General features: G+C 36.8%; 1 protein-coding gene across 7 annotated transcripts in view; it reads left to right on the plus strand.

Moving 5' to 3' along the window:
• The first annotated feature begins 1,897 nt into the window (after positions 1-1,897).
• The window catches only part of PHC3 (polyhomeotic homolog 3), a 66,494-nt gene continuing 50,671 nt past the window's right edge, over positions 1,898-17,720 (plus strand). For 5 of the 7 annotated variants that reach the window (XM_016202998.2, XM_016203001.2, XM_016203004.2 and 2 more), the window contains exons 1-4: positions 1,898-1,921; positions 4,580-4,745; positions 8,160-8,315; positions 9,410-9,487. In XM_016202998.2, coding sequence (XP_016058484.1) covers positions 1,908-1,921; positions 4,580-4,745; positions 8,160-8,315; positions 9,410-9,487 — 414 coding nt within the window. In that variant the 5' untranslated portion in view covers positions 1,898-1,907. Of the gene's footprint in view, positions 1,922-2,655; positions 2,819-4,579; positions 4,746-8,159; positions 8,316-9,409; positions 9,488-17,720 lie in introns of those variants that run through there. The other 2 variants (XM_016202999.2, XM_016203002.2) reach the window with 2 other exon arrangements.

The following is a 17,720-nucleotide window of genomic DNA, read 5'->3' on the forward strand; positions in this document are numbered from 1 at the left end:
GGACAGCATGGATAGAATTGAAGAATATTATGCTAAGTGAAATAAGCCAGTCGGAGAAAAACAAGTACCACATGATCTCACTTATATGTGGAATCTAATAAACAAAATAAACTGATGAACAAAGTGGATCCAGAGACATAGAAGCATGGAATAGACTGAGGGATATCAGAGGGAAGGCGGGGAGGGAACAGTGGGTGGGGAGAGATTAATCAAAGAACTTATATGTTTATAAGCATAACCCATGGACGCAGACACTGGTATGCGGAAAGCCTGGGGGTGGGATGGAAGCGGGGAGAAGGGGATCTGTGGGTATAAAAAGGGGACATCTGTAATATTCTCAACAATAAAGATAAACTTAAAAACAAACAAACGAAAACAACAACCAAAAAAACTACTGAGTATTAGCATACTCAATAGTATTTATTGAGCAAATCTAGGTGGAGGGAGACCTATGAGAGCTCTCACAGGCTAGTTGAAGCGTAGAACAGTGTGTGTGCTGTATTAACTACCCTGAAAGGGCCCAGCACAGCTGATCAGTGACATAGAATAGAGGTCAGCAAACATTTTCTGTAAAGGGCCAGATAGTAAGTAGATCATTATAGTGTCTGTAGCAACTTCTCAGTTCTGCCCTTGTAGCACAAAGGCAGCCATTGACAGTACATAAGTGAATGAGTGTGAATGTGTTCTAATAGACTTTACTTATGGACACTAAAATTTAAATGTCACGTAATGATCACTTGTCACAAAACATTCTTTTGATCCCCCTCCTCCATCATTAGCAAATGTAAAAACCATTCTTAGCTTGATTGCTGTACACAAACAAGAAGCAGGCTGTATTTGGCCCCGTGGGCTTGTGTTAGTCTGTCTGCGCTTGTGATACTGCGATTTATAAGAAATATATATTAGGTCTTTGGCCCCATTCCTGGCACAGAGTTCCTAAAACCCTTGTAATCCCCTCTTCTCAAAGGAAGGGAGAGGGACTGAAAGTTGAATCAATTACCACCAATAGCCAATGATTTAATCAATCACAATTATGTAATGGAACCTTTTTAAAAACCCAAAGCACAGGGTTTAGAGAGTGTCTGTGAGGTGAACCCATGGAGGTGCTGGGACAGTGACATGCCTGGAGAGGGCAGGGAAGCTCTGTACTCCTCCTCGCATACCTTGCCCAATGAGTCTCTTCCATCCGGCTGCTCTTGGAAGAAAGGGACTTTTTATACTCATCTTTGTATGTTTCATCCTGCCTCATAGTAGTTGCTATATATTTGTATCTATTAGAAAACCACATTAGCAAACTAGTGGTCATCCCCGCTTGTTCCCTGTGGAATTCTGGTTTGCAACCCCTACTAAGTGCTCAGCACACTCATGTCGAAGGCGTAGGATAATCAGGATGAGCCCTTAACCAGCCACCGCACAAGCATCCTGAACGCTACCTTTGAGATAGAGGAACGGCTGGTTCGGACCCCCAAACTCCAATCTGCCCTGGGGAACAAGCCTTGCAGCCACCAGGGCATTTCCTTTCCCTCTGAGACCTTCGCACCCAATTCTGTAGTTTCTTTCCGCTCGCTCTTTGCAGTTTGCATAAACTTTGGCATGCTTTATATGTTCTTCAAATTTTTAACTTAACAGAACTTTTCTAATTTTGGTTACAGACCCCTCTCCAAGAGGAAGAAGACCCTGGGCAAGAGAAAGAGAGGAATTGGAGGTGAGACATTCTGGCATCTGAACCGCGCAATCCGGTCAATTCCGAGGCCGCAGGGCCAGAGTTTGGAGGGGGAGTGGAAGCCCACGACCCCACGTGACCCCGGGGGCCCGGGGCTGGGCCGACCCCGCCCTCCGCCCGCCGCCGCGGAGGCTGGGGTGAGGGGGGCGCATGCGCAGCCCGCGTTAGTGATGGAGGAGAGAAGATGGCGGAAGCGGAGTGAGTGACTTGCTGGTGACTGATGTCGTAACTGGGGGGCGAGTGGGGGCAGCGACACGTCCTCCAAGGGGGAATCTCCGGGCTCTCTCGCGGGCAGCGCGGGGAAAAGGAGACCCGAGAGTTTCCTGATCGTGGAGGAGCCCGCTTGACCCGTGTCGGGGGGTGGAGGCGACCTGTGAGGGTCCAGTTACCTCCAGGCGGGAGCGCCCCTTTCGCTAACTGGCCCTGGATCAGCGGGGCCCTGCACTCAGGGTCACCCCTGGGACCCCGGCCGCTAGGGTCTTCCGAGGGATGAACCCCCGTGGGCCTGTCAGGCGCTGTCATCCCTGCAAGTGGGCCCCGCGGGCAGCCTTGTGACGGCTGCCTGCGCCGGGGGCCCGCGGAGGCTGGCGAGGGCTGGGCGGGCACTGCCAGGCCTCTTTCGCGCTCCCCTCTTTCCCGCTCTGGCGCCACCCCGCTCCACCCTGGGGGAGAACCCGAGACCGGGGGCTGCTCACCGCCCTCCCCCAGGAGGCGTGGAGGAGGCGTCCCAGCGCCGGCCTTACAGCGGCGGGGGCTCCGTGGGTCTGGCCAGGCTTGAAAACACCCTGGAAGGGAAGATCCTTTTTCCCTCGGGTCTCGGGCAGCAGGGTTCATGCGTCCCCAGGGGGCCACATTCCTGTGTGGCAGTGTGGTGGTATGCCTAGTTAGAGACGCAAACTTAGTGTCTACGGGGTAGGCCTCTTGGGCACCAGGACTACCGGCTGTGTTTTGCACGCATTACTATGCATAGACCGTGGAGTTACAAAAATTGTTCTTCTGTGCCAGGTCTTCAAATGCATTTCAGTGGTTTGGCCGATTCCACTCACCGATGTTTAGAATTGTGCCTACAATTTGGATTCTCTGTGACCATTTTTGGTTAGTTACCGAACTGCTTAACATAGGGTTTGGGATTGAGGTATGGTTGAGCGGAATAGCACTCTAAAGGCACCAGAATTTAAGCTGGCTTTTTGCATATCACCGGTAGGAGGTTCAAAAGTGTTATGACAGACAGCCAGTAATTTGGAAAAAGTTTACTTTATCTACCACTAAATCTGTATGATGTTAAACAGTTACTATAAGATGCTGTGATTTCATGATTGGAAGGCAGTTTGAAAAACTATTTAAAAAACCAACAAAGAAGGGTAAAGAGTCATTTACTAATCAAAAAAGTAAGTGTAGTCATTTCCCCCCCTTTTTTCCTTTCACCTCTCTGCTTATTAAATCGATATTTTTAAAAAAACATTTGATTCCTTGAAGAGCATGTAAATATTTTTTACATAAATGATTTAAAGAACAAAGAAAACTTGTACATAAAAGGACACCATATGGGAATAGTGTATGTGTACACAATTAGTGCCAGATTCCTTTGTCTTTTCCTGAAGTAGAAAGTGTTCTTGTTATATTCTTGTCAATGCTGCTGCTAATGTGAGGTGGGCCCGATTTTGTTTCTTGGAAGAAAAGACAGGTAAGAAAGGCAGATAAAATCAGTATAGTCTCTGTGCTTTTCACCATTGTGGTGCATTTCTCACCCTATGCAAAAACTACTTGTAGTTCTAGTTTCTAACAATATTGAGGCCCTCAGAATTGACCTAAAATAAAATGTTTGAATTTATTCAGGTAAAAATTCTGTATTTGGTAGAATTTTTTAAAAAAATATGTCTTTATTGATTTCAGAGAGAGGAAAAGAGAGGGAGAGAGAGACATAGAAACATCAATGATGAGAAAGTCATTGATGGAGCCCACAACCTGGGCATGTACCCCGACCGGGATCAAATCCTGATCACCTGGATCCTAGGTCGATGCTCAACCGCTGAGCCACGCCCGGTCGGGCTGGTAGAATTTTATACAATAGTGAAGTGAGTTTTTAATATTAGAGGGAAATAAAGTCTTGTACAAAAATGTACTTTACTCGCCATATCTGAGGGAAGTGACATAATTATGCTGTTTTCAAAATTTGGGACAATTCTTTATGAAAAAGAGATTTTGGTAAGGAAGTGGGGAAATTGTCAGCTCTTCTCTACCCAGTCAGAGTAATCTGCTTATGAGTGTAACTCATTATACTTATTAGATGTTGTAAGGACAGTGTTGTAGAGTAGGGAAAAAGGCAGTGTGATTTTTCTTACTAACTTCTTTTCTAAAATAACTTATTTTTAAAGCAAGTGTATATGGTAGCCAAAAACTAAACTATTTATCACAAGCCCTTAGGCACCCTATTTTAATGAATAGATAAAAATGACTTTAACTCTAATTAGTATGTTCAAAAGAATGTAAATATATATTTTAAAGCACTTTTATGTTGCTGGAGTTTTATTTTCCTAAGTAGTTTAGTATTCACTCATCACCTGTTTTGGTTTCAAAACACTCATCTTTTTCAGTAATGAAAAGATAAACTTTAGACCAGGCTTTATCTGAGTTACATATCCTGGATCATTTGAATTCAAATTTAGTTGGTATTAAGTATTAAATATGCTATATATTTGTGAAGTACTTTTTCTTTCTAAGTGTTTATGGTGACTGTGTGCTGTGTTTTGAGGGCCTTCTTAGAAACTTAGATTGTTTCTTTGAAATTATTAAATATTCTTTAAAACCCATAAGATAATGCTTTTGCCAGTACAAACCCTTTGTGTTATCTGCCAGATTTAAGGACCACAGTACAGCTATGGATAGTGAACCAAACCCTGGAACATCTTCTGTGTCGACAACAACCAGTAGCACCACCACTACCACCATCACCACTTCCTCCTCTCGAATGCAGCAACCACAGATCTCTGTTTATAGTGGCTCAGATCGACATGCTGTACAGGTATTTCAATTAAAATGATGGGTAGACTAAGATTCAGGATGTCATTATTTTTTGCTTATGCCAGATGAATCTGTTGTTTCATATCCAATGAATTATATGATATCCTCTAAATAAGTACAGAGTTGTTAATGTTTGAAACAATCAAAAAGTTATTTAATAATCATTCTGTTGAGAGGGCTTACGCTTGTCAGAGTGTAGCTTATAAAATATGTAAGGGAAATTATGATCGGAAGGTCTCTAGCTACTGGGGCAATGTGGAGATAATCTAGGGCTCCAACATGCAGAATGGCTCTAGGTTTTTTTGGGTTATTTTATACTTGAACCCATAATATAGACTTAGGGAGATCTATTCAGGTCTGTAGATGTGTTAAGGGGTTCATTTTAAATGTAAGTGGTCTAAGAACCCTAAACAGAAGGATTCATTATAAAGCTCTTAGGGGCAGAGGTGGAAAGGAATATTTAAATAGGAAAAATCTTAGGCTCTTCACTTAGTTGAGAAAATTAAGTTTACTTGGTTAACCTTTATAATAATGGAAGCTGAGGCAATATAGTATTGCATAAAAAGGACATGGGCATTGCAGTCTGATTCGCTCTTTGTTTGAATTCCACTTTCTTTATCACTAGTAGCTGTATAGTCTTGTGTGGGAGACATAATAGCCTCAGGAAACTATTAAATGAGGATGAGACCACCTACTTTATTAGTTATTATGAGGATTAAAGGAAGCATCTAGAACTGTGTGGGCACATTAGATGTACTGAGCAAGTAGTAATAATAGCTAACATTTATTGAACAGTTTCTATGGGCCAAGCATTTGATAATGTTTTGCATGGATTATTAGATACTATTACTATCTCCATTTTACAAATGGGACAACTGATGTTTTAAGTAGGCTAAATAACTTTCCTAAACTCACAAAGCTAGTAGGTTCTTTGATTTTAGAGTTGTGCCCTTAACCACTCTGTGAGTTCTTATTTCCATTATACCTGCTTATTCTCTCTAGAATCCCCATAATTGCATTCTACCCTGAAAATAACTTTGCAATATAATCCTCTCCCTGTTCATTTTTCTAGAGTGGATATCCCAGTATAATGGCTATTTAACTGTTGTATGGTTTAGGATTCTGAAGTTACCATGGGTGGAATCAGAGTTGTTGGAGACCTAGTCAGTTCAAAAATTCAAACGGAAATGCAGAATGTGTTTTTAATGCTCTTTATCTTTCTCTGAGACATGGGGAAAGAGTATTGAGATCTTTGAACATATAGATGATGTGATATTTTAATATGCCATTTTGTTCTCTAGTTTTTACCTAAGCTGGATGTGTTAATAAAAAGTAGGGTTATGTACAACATAGGGAATATAGTCAATAATATCAAAATAACTTTGTATGGTGATAGAAGGTTACTAGACTTGTAGTGGTGATCATTTTGAAAGGTATATAGATATTGAATCACTGTGTTCTAAACCTGAAAGCAATGTATTATTTTATGTCAACTGTACTTTACTAAAGCATTTTTTAAAGTGTTACTAGAGATATGTAGATATAGATATATCTCACAAATAGCACTAACACTAGTTTGTATGATATCATAGAATTGCTTCCCCTAAAATACAGTTAAATCAATATTTATTGAACTACCTAAGTAGTTCTTTAATGCCTTCCAACTTTCTTTTTCAGTCCTGTGAATTTTCTTTATCATTCTCATTCCTTTAGAGGACCAAAATAAGAACAGTGTGCTCTATCTTTAACTTGTATTTAAAAAGCCTTTCTCCCATCAGTATAGCATTGAATGGCAATGAAAGTCTATGCTGACAATAGAAAAATTACTATACTCTGACAGAAGTATCTGTCAATAGATTATTCATTTGTTACAGAATTAGAAGAACATACATAGATTTACCTGACCAAAAGATATACTGTTATAATCCTAAATTGATTCTGGTCTATAGTTTCCTGCAACTAGGGGTCAGAAGCCTATAGTGCTATTGGGACAGGAGTCTGTAGCAAGTATAGCAATCTGTAGTTGGAGACATAAGTTAAGAACATGTGAAAGTAAACAACATAAGGAAATATGCTTTCATGGAATTTGGATAAAGAGACTCATGGCTTTGTGGTTCAGGTTGTCCTCAGACCCTAAAGCTGTAGGATATGGCTCTATTACTCCCTTTGCTCTTTTAAAACACTGTGGTTCAATGCTACTGTTAGGGTTCTGTGCTGTTTCAGAGTCACTGTGGGCATGATGTGACTTTGAGATGTGGTTGCAGAGGACTGGCATAGTCTGACTTACTGATTTGGACAGATAAAGAAATTTTCTCTGTTATTAGAATATTTGTCTTCTTTATGTTTATTTATGAAGTTTCAGGCTCAGATTTTATATTTTACTAATATTTATAGTAACACTTTAACAGGAATTTTTTTAGTGAGAATAGTTTTATTCTATGTTGAAACAACTGAAACAAGGAATCTGACATTTAAAAAAAATTTTAAGTGTTTGAAAAATTACATTTGAAAAGTAATTAGTAATTTTCTAAAAAGTAAATTGCTTTGTAATTTTATATGATTATTAATATAATACCTACTCATTCTAAGTTTTTTTCAGACATTTAAAGAAAAGTACAAATGAGAGGGTAAAAATCACCTCTAATCCAGTTACCTATCAGTAGTCTTTTAATGTTTTCCTGAGTATTCTTTCAAAATTTTTAATATAAAAAGGCATTTTATTCTATACACTGCTTAACAATCTGCTTTTTTCACCTTATGATATATTTGGGAATTTTTTTGTTTAATAAATATAGATATATATGTACTGTTTAGTACAGTAGCTACTAGCTGTATGTGGCTATTTATATTTAAATTTAAATTAAGTAAAATTAAAAGTAAATTCCTTAATTGCACTAGCCACATTGTAAGTGCTCAGGAGACACAGGTGCTAGTGGCTACTATATTCGACAGCTCTGATCCACATTACTATTTGTAATGGCTACAAGGTTATACATATTCCTCCCTACACCCAAGCCATGAATTCTACCAAGTTTTATTCAAAACGCTTATACCAGTTTACATTTTTATGACCTTTTATGAGAGTACCTGTTTCCCCAGTTAGTAATAGTAGTATTTTAAATCTTCATCCATCTTAAAGTTGGAAAATAGTATCCTGTTTTAATTTGTAAGTTTTGTCTACTAATGTGATTGAAGATCTTTTCAAATACTTGTTTGGACCTTTTATGTGAATTGACTATCCTGGGTAATTTTAATTTGCACAGATTTAATTTGTACAATCCTAGTGATATGTAATTAGGAGAGATATTGAATACTAAAGTAGTGAAATTTTAAACTATCACTTTTTTAATACTTTATTTTATGGTTACAACTAAGGTTAAGATGGTTTGACACTGGTTCAATTGATTTATCACAGGTAATTCAACAGGCATTGCATCGCCCCCCCAGCTCAGCTGCTCAGTACCTTCAGCAAATGTATGCAGCTCAACAGCAGCACTTAATGCTGCACACTGCAGCTCTTCAGCAGCAGCACTTAAGCAGCTCCCAGCTTCAGAGCCTTGCTGCTGTTCAGGTGAGACTGAAATAAATGAAGAATTATGAGGCCAAAGTTGACATTATTTGAGGAAAATAAATTGGGTATTATTCCAGAGTTCTCAGATGTTTTGTGATGATTTTTCTTAGGGAAATATAATAGGCTGCCAAATGGAAGTTAATTTTAAAAAAATGATGGATATATTTTATATGTTTTGTCCCACTGCTTTTTAACTACATTGCAGAAATGCTATGCTGGTGTCATGATTTTGCGTGTAAAATTCTAGGTACAACAGTGAAAACTTAGGGTTACATAAATTGTATTTACATTTTAACAAAAAGAGGATTTTTTCAGTATGCAAGTAATTTACATTATTTAAAAAATCAAATCGTATAAAATGTTTATAAGAGGTAAACTAGAAGTATTCCTTTTCTACACCCACTGCTGTTTTCCACTCTTCAGAGTTGGCCACTGTGCCAGTCTAATATGTATCCCTCCAGAAACTTTCTGTATAAAGATATGCATATGCACTTTCTAAAATCTAATCATACTATTCCTACTGATAACAGGATGACTTTATGATTAAATGCTTTTGTTTTAAAAAAGATTTTCATTATTATTTTACTGTTTATTTAAATAAAACTATATGTGAGATTTAATCTTAAATCTTACTAGAGGAAGATCTTAGTTGACTGAACCTGTAAAAGTTTTATTTCTATTGTAATCACATCCCCAGCAGTTGCTTTTTCTTGGTAGTGTAATTTTAAATAACATTGTGTTTGTGATATGAGTTAGGAAACTGAAACCCACTGGCACTTGATGTAGCTTCATTTTCTTTTTTGTAATGTTGGAGTGGTGATTCCACTTCAAAGAAGACAGAGGCTTATACAGTAAAACAGACAATGAGTGCAACTATTAAAATAATATTACCCTTTGGGTCCTCTGTTTCCACCATTCAGCTTTTTTGTTTTGTCTTAATCTGTTTGGCCAAAGCTTAATCCATGTTGACTGTAAAATGAATTGGTTCATACATAGACATTTTGACTTTTATTGTGGTTTTGTGGTAGCCTGGTACCAGAAAGTTTTTAACTTAAGGTTTTTATAGACATAGTATAAAGATCTTATTATTTTAGGCAAGTTTATCCAGTGGAAGACCGTCTACATCCCCCACAGGAAGTGTGACGCAACAGTCAAGTATGTCCCAGACATCTGTAAGTGCCCTAAACTTTTTCCTGGATTTAAAAATTTTAATTACTGCTTTCCAGAAGTAAACTGTTAATATTTACAAAGCTGTTAATTGTGTATTTGTCAAAATGCTATTTAAATAACAAGTACCTAGAAATAAGAATGATAAGGTTGAAGAATTCAGAAATAATGTTAAACTTCTGAAAATCTGAGTCTTAAAAAAAATATTTTTGTATTACTTTTTATACATGTTTTCTCATGGATTGTATTCAGATTCTTTATGGTTCTAAATGATTGCAGTTTTCAGCATGTATTGAAAGCCTGAAATATACAATGCAGGGGTATTAGGCCCTGCATTTACTGTGATATACTACAAAATGTCATATCCTTGGTAGACAGCTAAATGTTTTTAGTTTTTTCTGTGAAATTCACATTTTAGCAATTATACTTTTCATCTTATACTTACTTGAGTTATCAGGGTCAAATTCATAATTAATCCACTGAAGATAGTGTAATTTATTTTGAGACAGGAATAAAAGAAAGCTGGTTTGCTCTATTGTATATATAATATACTGGGAAATTGTGTTTAACTTTTCATTTTGATATAATTTAAAATTGCAAGAATAATAAAAAAATTTACTCAGATTTACCAGTTGTTAGCATTTTGGCTCATTGCTTTATGATTCATTTTTTCTCTCTACATGTTTACGTATTATCTTTTTCTGAATCATTTATGTGTAAGTTGGGACATGTTCTTTTACTCCTGAATATTTTGATATATGCAGTATTTACTAGAAACAAAGTTGTTCCTTTACAAAGCCACATAAAAATGATCAAATTCAGTGAACTTAACATTGCTACAATGTAGTGTATATTAAATTTTATCAGTTGTCCTAGAGTTCTCAACCGCATGGCTATAGATGTTTTGGACCAGATAATTCTTATTTTCTTTTTAAAATTTTTATTTATTGATTTAATAGAGAGAGAAGAAAGGAAAGAGAGAGAGATGTCCATTCGTTGCTCCACTTATTTATGCACTCATTGGTTGATTCTTGACTGGAGGTTGAACCCACAGCCTTGATATATCAGGACGATACTCTAACCAGCTGAGCTACCTGGCCAGGGCTGGGCCCGATAATTCTTTGTTTGGGGGGCTGTCTTGTGCATTATAGAATGTTTAGCAGCATCCCTAGCTTCTATCCACTTAGATACCAGTAGACTGTGGCCCTCCTCCTTCCTCCATTGTGACAGCCAAAAGTGTTTCTAGGCACTGCCTAATGTTTTCTGGGGACAAAATTGCCGCTGGTTGAGAATGATTCAGTTAACCTAATAATGTCCTTTCTAGCTATTTTTTCCTGATACAGTGTGGTAATACTTTGATGCTTTGTAAAATTAACTCAAATAGAATATAGTTTGTAGATTGCTAAGGAATTGAAGGTGAACTTGTGCTGTACTTCTTTAATAAGGAAAGTATCCTGGAATATAAATAAAATTAGTTAAAAAAGAAGTTACTTATGACTTGAAAATATTAGACTGAAGAAAATGAAAAACCTAAGAAATGTAATATGGCCCTAAGCATTAATATTATAGTTATGGTTATTGATGTCAGATATGTCTAATTAATACTTTGGTAGTTAAGGAAAGGACTAGTAAGTATTTTGTGGGCTGGTTAAGAACCTTATAGACAAATTCTTTATTCCATGAAATACTGGAATAACATTAGACAACATAGAGATAAGTGTTTTTTAATGTTTTTCGTCATATTATTACAAGGTATCCTTTTAAACTCTTTTTCTCTCATGATTTTATGTATGTGACTTTCACAGAAATTACAATTTCATTGGTTGTGCTTAATTTTTATGACATTGTTAGTGCTACTTGTCATAAATCAGGCCATCTTGTGTGATAAAGTATGCCAGAGACAGTGAGTGGCTAGTGGGGAAAAAGAAGTAAGTAGGGGAATGGATATCCAGGGGGAAAAAGGAATAACATATTACATTTGTTTTATCTTCTATTCCAACTGAGCATTAGCTCAAGTGAGTTGACTAGCAGTTCAAATTATGATACCCAATGTTGCTTAGTAAACTTAGGTCAAACTTTGAAAGAGGGGCAGAGCATGGTAGCAGAAATCTCTAGATAGTGACTGTAATGATCTGTCAGATGGCAGTCTAGTAGTTTTCAGAGTTTAGGTTGTTTTGAGGTAGGTTTCCAGATAACAGTGAAAGCCATGGGAAATGGTCCAGCCTCTAGTAGAAAAACGGGCTACAAGGTAGGTTGTCAGATTATCAGCCAAAAAGGCTGGGGTTTAGAGTAAGAGTGGGATCCCAATGGGGAAATGGAATATTGTGTTTTTTAAAAATGGAGTCAGAAGGGGTCAATGGGGAGAAAAGGGAACATCTGTAATATTTTGAACAACAAAAAATACTAATAAAAAAATAAAATAAAAAGTCAAAATCCAATGATACCACTTGGGGAAACGATGTATGTAGAGAAATCTATTGTTAATTGAATGTATAGGTAAAAAGTGGATGCCAGCATTCTCTACTTTCCCCTCATTAGAACAGAAAGACTAATTCTAGACTCTAATGAATAGTAAGTCAGTAGTGAGTGTTGATTTTATGATTGTTTGGCTCTAAAACTAGTTGGGACTAAGCCTTTAGATGTCTTTGTACTTAAAATTTAGTTAAACTTGATTTGCTAAAATGAAATCTAAACCAATTAAAAATTCTTCTGCAAAAAAAAGACATCAACAAAGTTAAAATAAAAAACAAAATGGTTGAGAATAGACCATATTTATCAACCAGCTTATGTTTGTGAAATACCAAGGGCTCTTTTGCATCAGTAAGATAAACAGTGAGAATCCACAAAAGACCTGCATTGGTAATTTTCAAAAGAAAGACTGTTTTTGGCTTTTAAACACATGAAAATATATTTATCATGTTAGTAATAAAAAAATGTATGTAAAAACAACGATGGACTATTTTCACTTCTCAAATTAGAAAACAAAGAACATTGAGACAATACCCATTGTTGGCAAGGACATGAGAAACTAGGTAGACTCATTCACTGTTAATGGGAATATAATTGGTACAGTTTTTCTAGATGGTTATTTGGCAATGTGTATGAAAATTTAAACTGTGCATACCCTTTCACATGGCACTCTCATTTTTAGTGATATCATTTACTAAAAAGGACAGATAATTATGCAGAAATGATATAGGTAATTATGCAAATAGACAGGGTTTATAATAGTGAGAAATTATAAATAATATATATGTCTTTTAATTGAGGATTAATTAAATAAATGATAGTTAATTTATACAGTGGAATATTATAGCTACTAAAAATGCTCTGTGTATTTACAGAGAGGCTTAGATTTTCATTAGGTATTAAGCTGAAAAAAAGTAAGAATATATAGTACCATCTCATTTAATTTATTTAGGTTATTCTATTTTTCTTTCAGTTCTAAACTTCCCATTTGGTTCTTCTTTATATCTTCTGTTTCTTTGGGGAGAATATATTTTTCCTTTGTTTTAGGCAGGCTCATAACTGCTTGTTCAAAGATTGTTGCTTTAAAATCTTTGTCAGATAATTATAATCTCTTTCATCTTGGTGTTGGCATTTATTTATTGATTGTCTTTCAGCCTGAGAGGTCTTTCTAATTCTTAGTATGGTAAGTGATTTTTGATTGAAACCTGGTGTTTTCAGTATTATGTTATGAGACTATGGATCTTATTTATTTAAGCTTTCTCATATGGCAGTAAGGAAGTGCATGTGTCACTTCCTTACTGCCATATGGGGGTAGAAGTCCAGGTTCCCCATTTGGTCTCCATTGACACCCAACGGGGTGCTCCTTGTAATTGCTGAGTGGAGGTGAGAGTTCTGGCTCCTCACTAGGCCTCCACTGATGCTTTCCTGGCTGGCAGGGATAGGACTACCCTTTACTGCTTCCCACATGGTCTCTTTTGGTTCTGCAGGATCAGGTGGGTTTGTGGTGGTGGTCTATTTCTATCTGGCTGGGATGAAAGTCCTGGCTCTCTACCTGGCCTTCTCTGACATTAACCCTTTGGAAGAACTAGGGGAGTTGGGGGTGCCTCATTACAGTTTGGCGAGGTCTTTGCTGCCGTGGGTGTGGGTGGGGCCACATTTTCTGTGGCCGAAGTGGAGCAATTAAAAAAAAAAAGTTTTCTATGTTGGCAGGCTGTCTCTTTCCCGGTCGTTCGGCTAGAAATAACAGGCTTCTGTTGGGACTTCTTTTTGTCTGCACCCATTGGTGTTTCAGTGTTACTGATTTCTTTAACTCAAAGTTTGGGTTATATAACACAAAAAGAAAACCAAGTGAGATCACAATCACATTGTTTTCTGGGTCCTGAGGTCTCGGCATTCTGCTTTTCTCCACCTTTGGGATTGTCTTGTGTTTGTTTTATATGGAACATCCAGGGTTTTCAGTAATACTTAGGAAGAGGAATAAGGAAAAGCATGTCTATTCCATCTTCCTGGGAACAGAATTCCTGTCATTAAAACTTATTTTTTAAAAGTTATATCTATATATCTGATTATGCAGGAAGAAAATCTATAATATACAACAGTTAATCAGTGGTTATGTCTGAGGAAGTAGATTGAAAAGCTTTATTTTGTTAATTTTTATATTGCCTAAATAAAATATGAATATACTCTCATTGTCTAAGTGACAGACAATACAAATGTATAGAGTAAAAGTGACACTCCCCCTTCAGTAGTCCCTTTTGCCCTGACAGTTTTTTGTGAAGCTTTCCTATCTTATTACTGTATGTTTCTATGCATAAATCTAAATAGATAGGCTTATGGTTAATTTTATTTGTTTTCATGTAAATGAAGTGCCATTATTCTATATACTTTCTCTTCTATGTCTTTGGGCATTTTCAGCTGGAAAGGATTATGTGGCTGGAAATTGCAATCATAAGTCTCTAAATGACTCAAGGACTGTTTGTGTCTCATTCTCTTTCTCTTTCTTTGTTGTTTTTTGGTCCTGGAGTCTACATTAATCCCAGATGTTTTGACTTTAATTTACTATACTGTTCTGTCAAAAGGGAAAAACCTTATTTTTGATAGCTTTCTAGTTATGGTGCTACACAACATGAGCTTTTGAAGCCTAGTTAGTTTTATGACTTCATTTATATATTCATACATGAGTATTCATTCAACAAATATTTACTGAGCATTAAATATGTGCCAGACACCCTTCTAGCAACACAGCAGACAAAATCTCTGTCTCTATGAAGCTAGGAATAGACAGATAGTAAACTAGTATATAAAATGTCAAATGGTGGTAAGTGCTATAGAGAAATATAAAACAAGGAAGGGGAATGGGATGAGTGAGATTGCTATTTTTAATTAGAGTGGTCAGGGAAAGCATTACTAATAAAGATGACATTTGGAGGATGGTGAGAGGCAAACATGCTCAAGGAACAGAAAGGAGGGCACTGTGGTTGGAGTGGAATGAGAGAGTGGGAGTGGGATTAAGAGGTGTTAGAAACGTAATTGTGATCCTATCATGAGGAGATTATAAAACCCTTAAGTTTTGCTTGGGATGAGTTTGGAAGGTATTGGAGAATTATTTCAGTGGGGAGGTGACGTGATCTCACACAGGTCTTAACTGTAATGTTGAGAGTAGGTTCTAAGGTACAAAGGTAGAAAGAAGCAGGGAGACAAGTTAAGTGGTTCTTGTAATAATCCAAAAGAGAGTTACTGGTGATTTGGACCATGATGTGACAGTAGGAGTGATGAGAAGTGGTTAGCCAGAGTCTGAATATTTTTTTCTCTAATATTTTATTATAGAAATTTGGATATGTTTTGAAAGTAAAGCTAACAGGATGTGCTGATGGATTGAATAAAAGATGTGAGGAAAAGTGAAGAGTTGAGGATAACTGTAGTATTTTGCTTGAGCATCTGGAAGAATCTGCCAAAGCAGATGTTGGAGAAGAAATTCAGGAGTTTGGTTTGGACATTTTAAGTTTGTGATGCATATTAGACATTCACCTGTAGATGCCGAGTAGGCACCGGATATATGAATTTGGAGTTCCTTTGGGAGGTCTGGTGATTATTGATGTCTTGTGCATCTTATTGAAAATTCAAGTCATGAGAGTACATGATGACTTTACTATCAGTTATGGGACATTATAAGAGAAAGTTTGGTAGAATGGAGATGAAGGACCTGGGTTCTAGTCTTAATTCTATGATTGACTAGTGACGTGACTTAGGGCAAGTCATTTAAATTTTCTTATAGTCCAGTGTGTGTTTTTAAATGTAAATTTAAGGTGTCTAATTAGGTGGTTTTTAGTCTTTCATTCAGGTATCTCTGGGTCTGAGTCAAGGATAAAGTGTAGAAGATGGTGCTATGCACTGAATTGCATCTTCTCAAAATTCATATGTGACTGTATTGGAAATAGGGCCTTTCAGGAGGTGATTAAGGTTCAGTGAGGTCATAAGGGTGCGTCCCTGATCCAATAGACCTGGTGTCCTTATAAAAGAGGAAGAAACACCAGATCTCTCTCTCTCTCTCTCTCTCTCTCTCTGTTTCTGTTATGAGAGGGTACAGTGAGAAGGCAACCATCTGCAAGAGAGCTCTCACCAAAACTAAATTGGCTGGCACCTTGATCTCAGACTTTTCAGCCTCTAGAACTTTGAGAAATAAATTTCTGTTGTTTAAGGTACCTTGTTATGGCAGCCAGAGCTGACTCAGATAGATGGGGCTCTGGGCCTTATCCTGAGCTATAGACAAAACAGTTCTGTGATCTGTTCGAATCTGGGAGTTCTGAATAAGACTGCATTTAAGGAAAGATTTCTATTAAAAAAATGTTTAAGAACCAGTAGCTTAGATGTTAATCTATGATTCTGTCAGGGTTTTAAAAATATTTGTTTATATGTATTATAAAAACAGTGCCTGTCACATAGTAGGTGTGTAATAAATTTTTGTTGAAAGCTGAAGTTATAAGAGTTATAATAAACTAGAATATGTAATGCATAATATTAATTTTAACGCTTGATTATTGAAAGTAGGTTATCTGCAATGCAGAGAATCATTTTAGGATATATTCTGATTGCCTGATGTTGAGTTATAGGAGAGAGCCTATACCCTTATCTTAGTGATGAGATTCTTTTGTTGCCAGTTATAGGCAGACATCCAATTAGCACGTACTATATATCTATTGTCTATAGTGCTGGTTTTCCTGGGGGTACAGATGAGTAAAAGTCCCTTCACTCAGGGACAGTAATATACATTTGAAGAACTATACCTAGACATATCAAATACTGAGCAACATAACAGTATATAATTAAGTAATAAATGCCATAGGGGTTAACAGAAAACAGATCTTTGGGGATTGGAATAGTTGGGGAAGGCTTCTTGTATGAGACTTAAGCTGAGCTTTAAAAACTGTGTAGAATTTGCGGAGAAGAGGACTCATAATGAGATCATGATCCTGAAACAGCAGTACTTAGTTTCAATAATTTATTCCTGAGTGGGATTCTCTATTAGTCTCCCATGCTCATGGGGATAGTCTGTGTCACTATTATATATATTAGATATATAGGGTGACCACCTAAATGTATACACACACTTTGAGTAATTATAAAGGCAGTGTTTATTAAAATACATTTCATTTTCAAAATTGAGCTATCAGCTATTACAGTATGTATACATTTTTTTGAGATACCCTGTATATCTATGATAAAGTTTAATTTATAAATTAGGTACAGTAAGAGATTAACAACAATAACTAATAAAATAGAACAATTATAAAAATACACTGTAGTAAAAGTTATGTGAATGGCATTGGGGCCATTATTAAGTAAAAAAAGGGTTACTTGAACACAAGTGCTTCAATATTGTGACAGTTGATTTAGTAGCCGAGACTGCTACTAAGTGACTGACGGGTAGGTAGTGTATACAGTGTGTATATGCTGGACAAAGGGATGATTCATGTCCCAGGTGGGATGGAGCAGGATGGTGCAGGATGGTTCAAGATTTCGTCATGCTACTCAGAATGACATGCAATATAGAACTTATGAATTGTTTATTTTTGAAATTTTCCATTTAATATTTTTGGACTACCTTGCAGAAAGCAAAACCACAGATAAGGGAGGACCACTCTATGAATTATTGTTTGTATATACAGTGCAGTCACCTTTCTCTCAACATGTTCTTCTCATATGTGATTTATACACACACACACAGACACTTGTATGCATTTATATAAATAAGGTTATATTACATGTAAT

Source organism: Miniopterus natalensis, chromosome 6 (genome assembly GCF_054644295.1).
Source record: "Miniopterus natalensis isolate mMinNat1 chromosome 6, mMinNat1.hap1, whole genome shotgun sequence".
Taxonomy (NCBI): Eukaryota; Metazoa; Chordata; class Mammalia; order Chiroptera; family Miniopteridae; genus Miniopterus; species Miniopterus natalensis.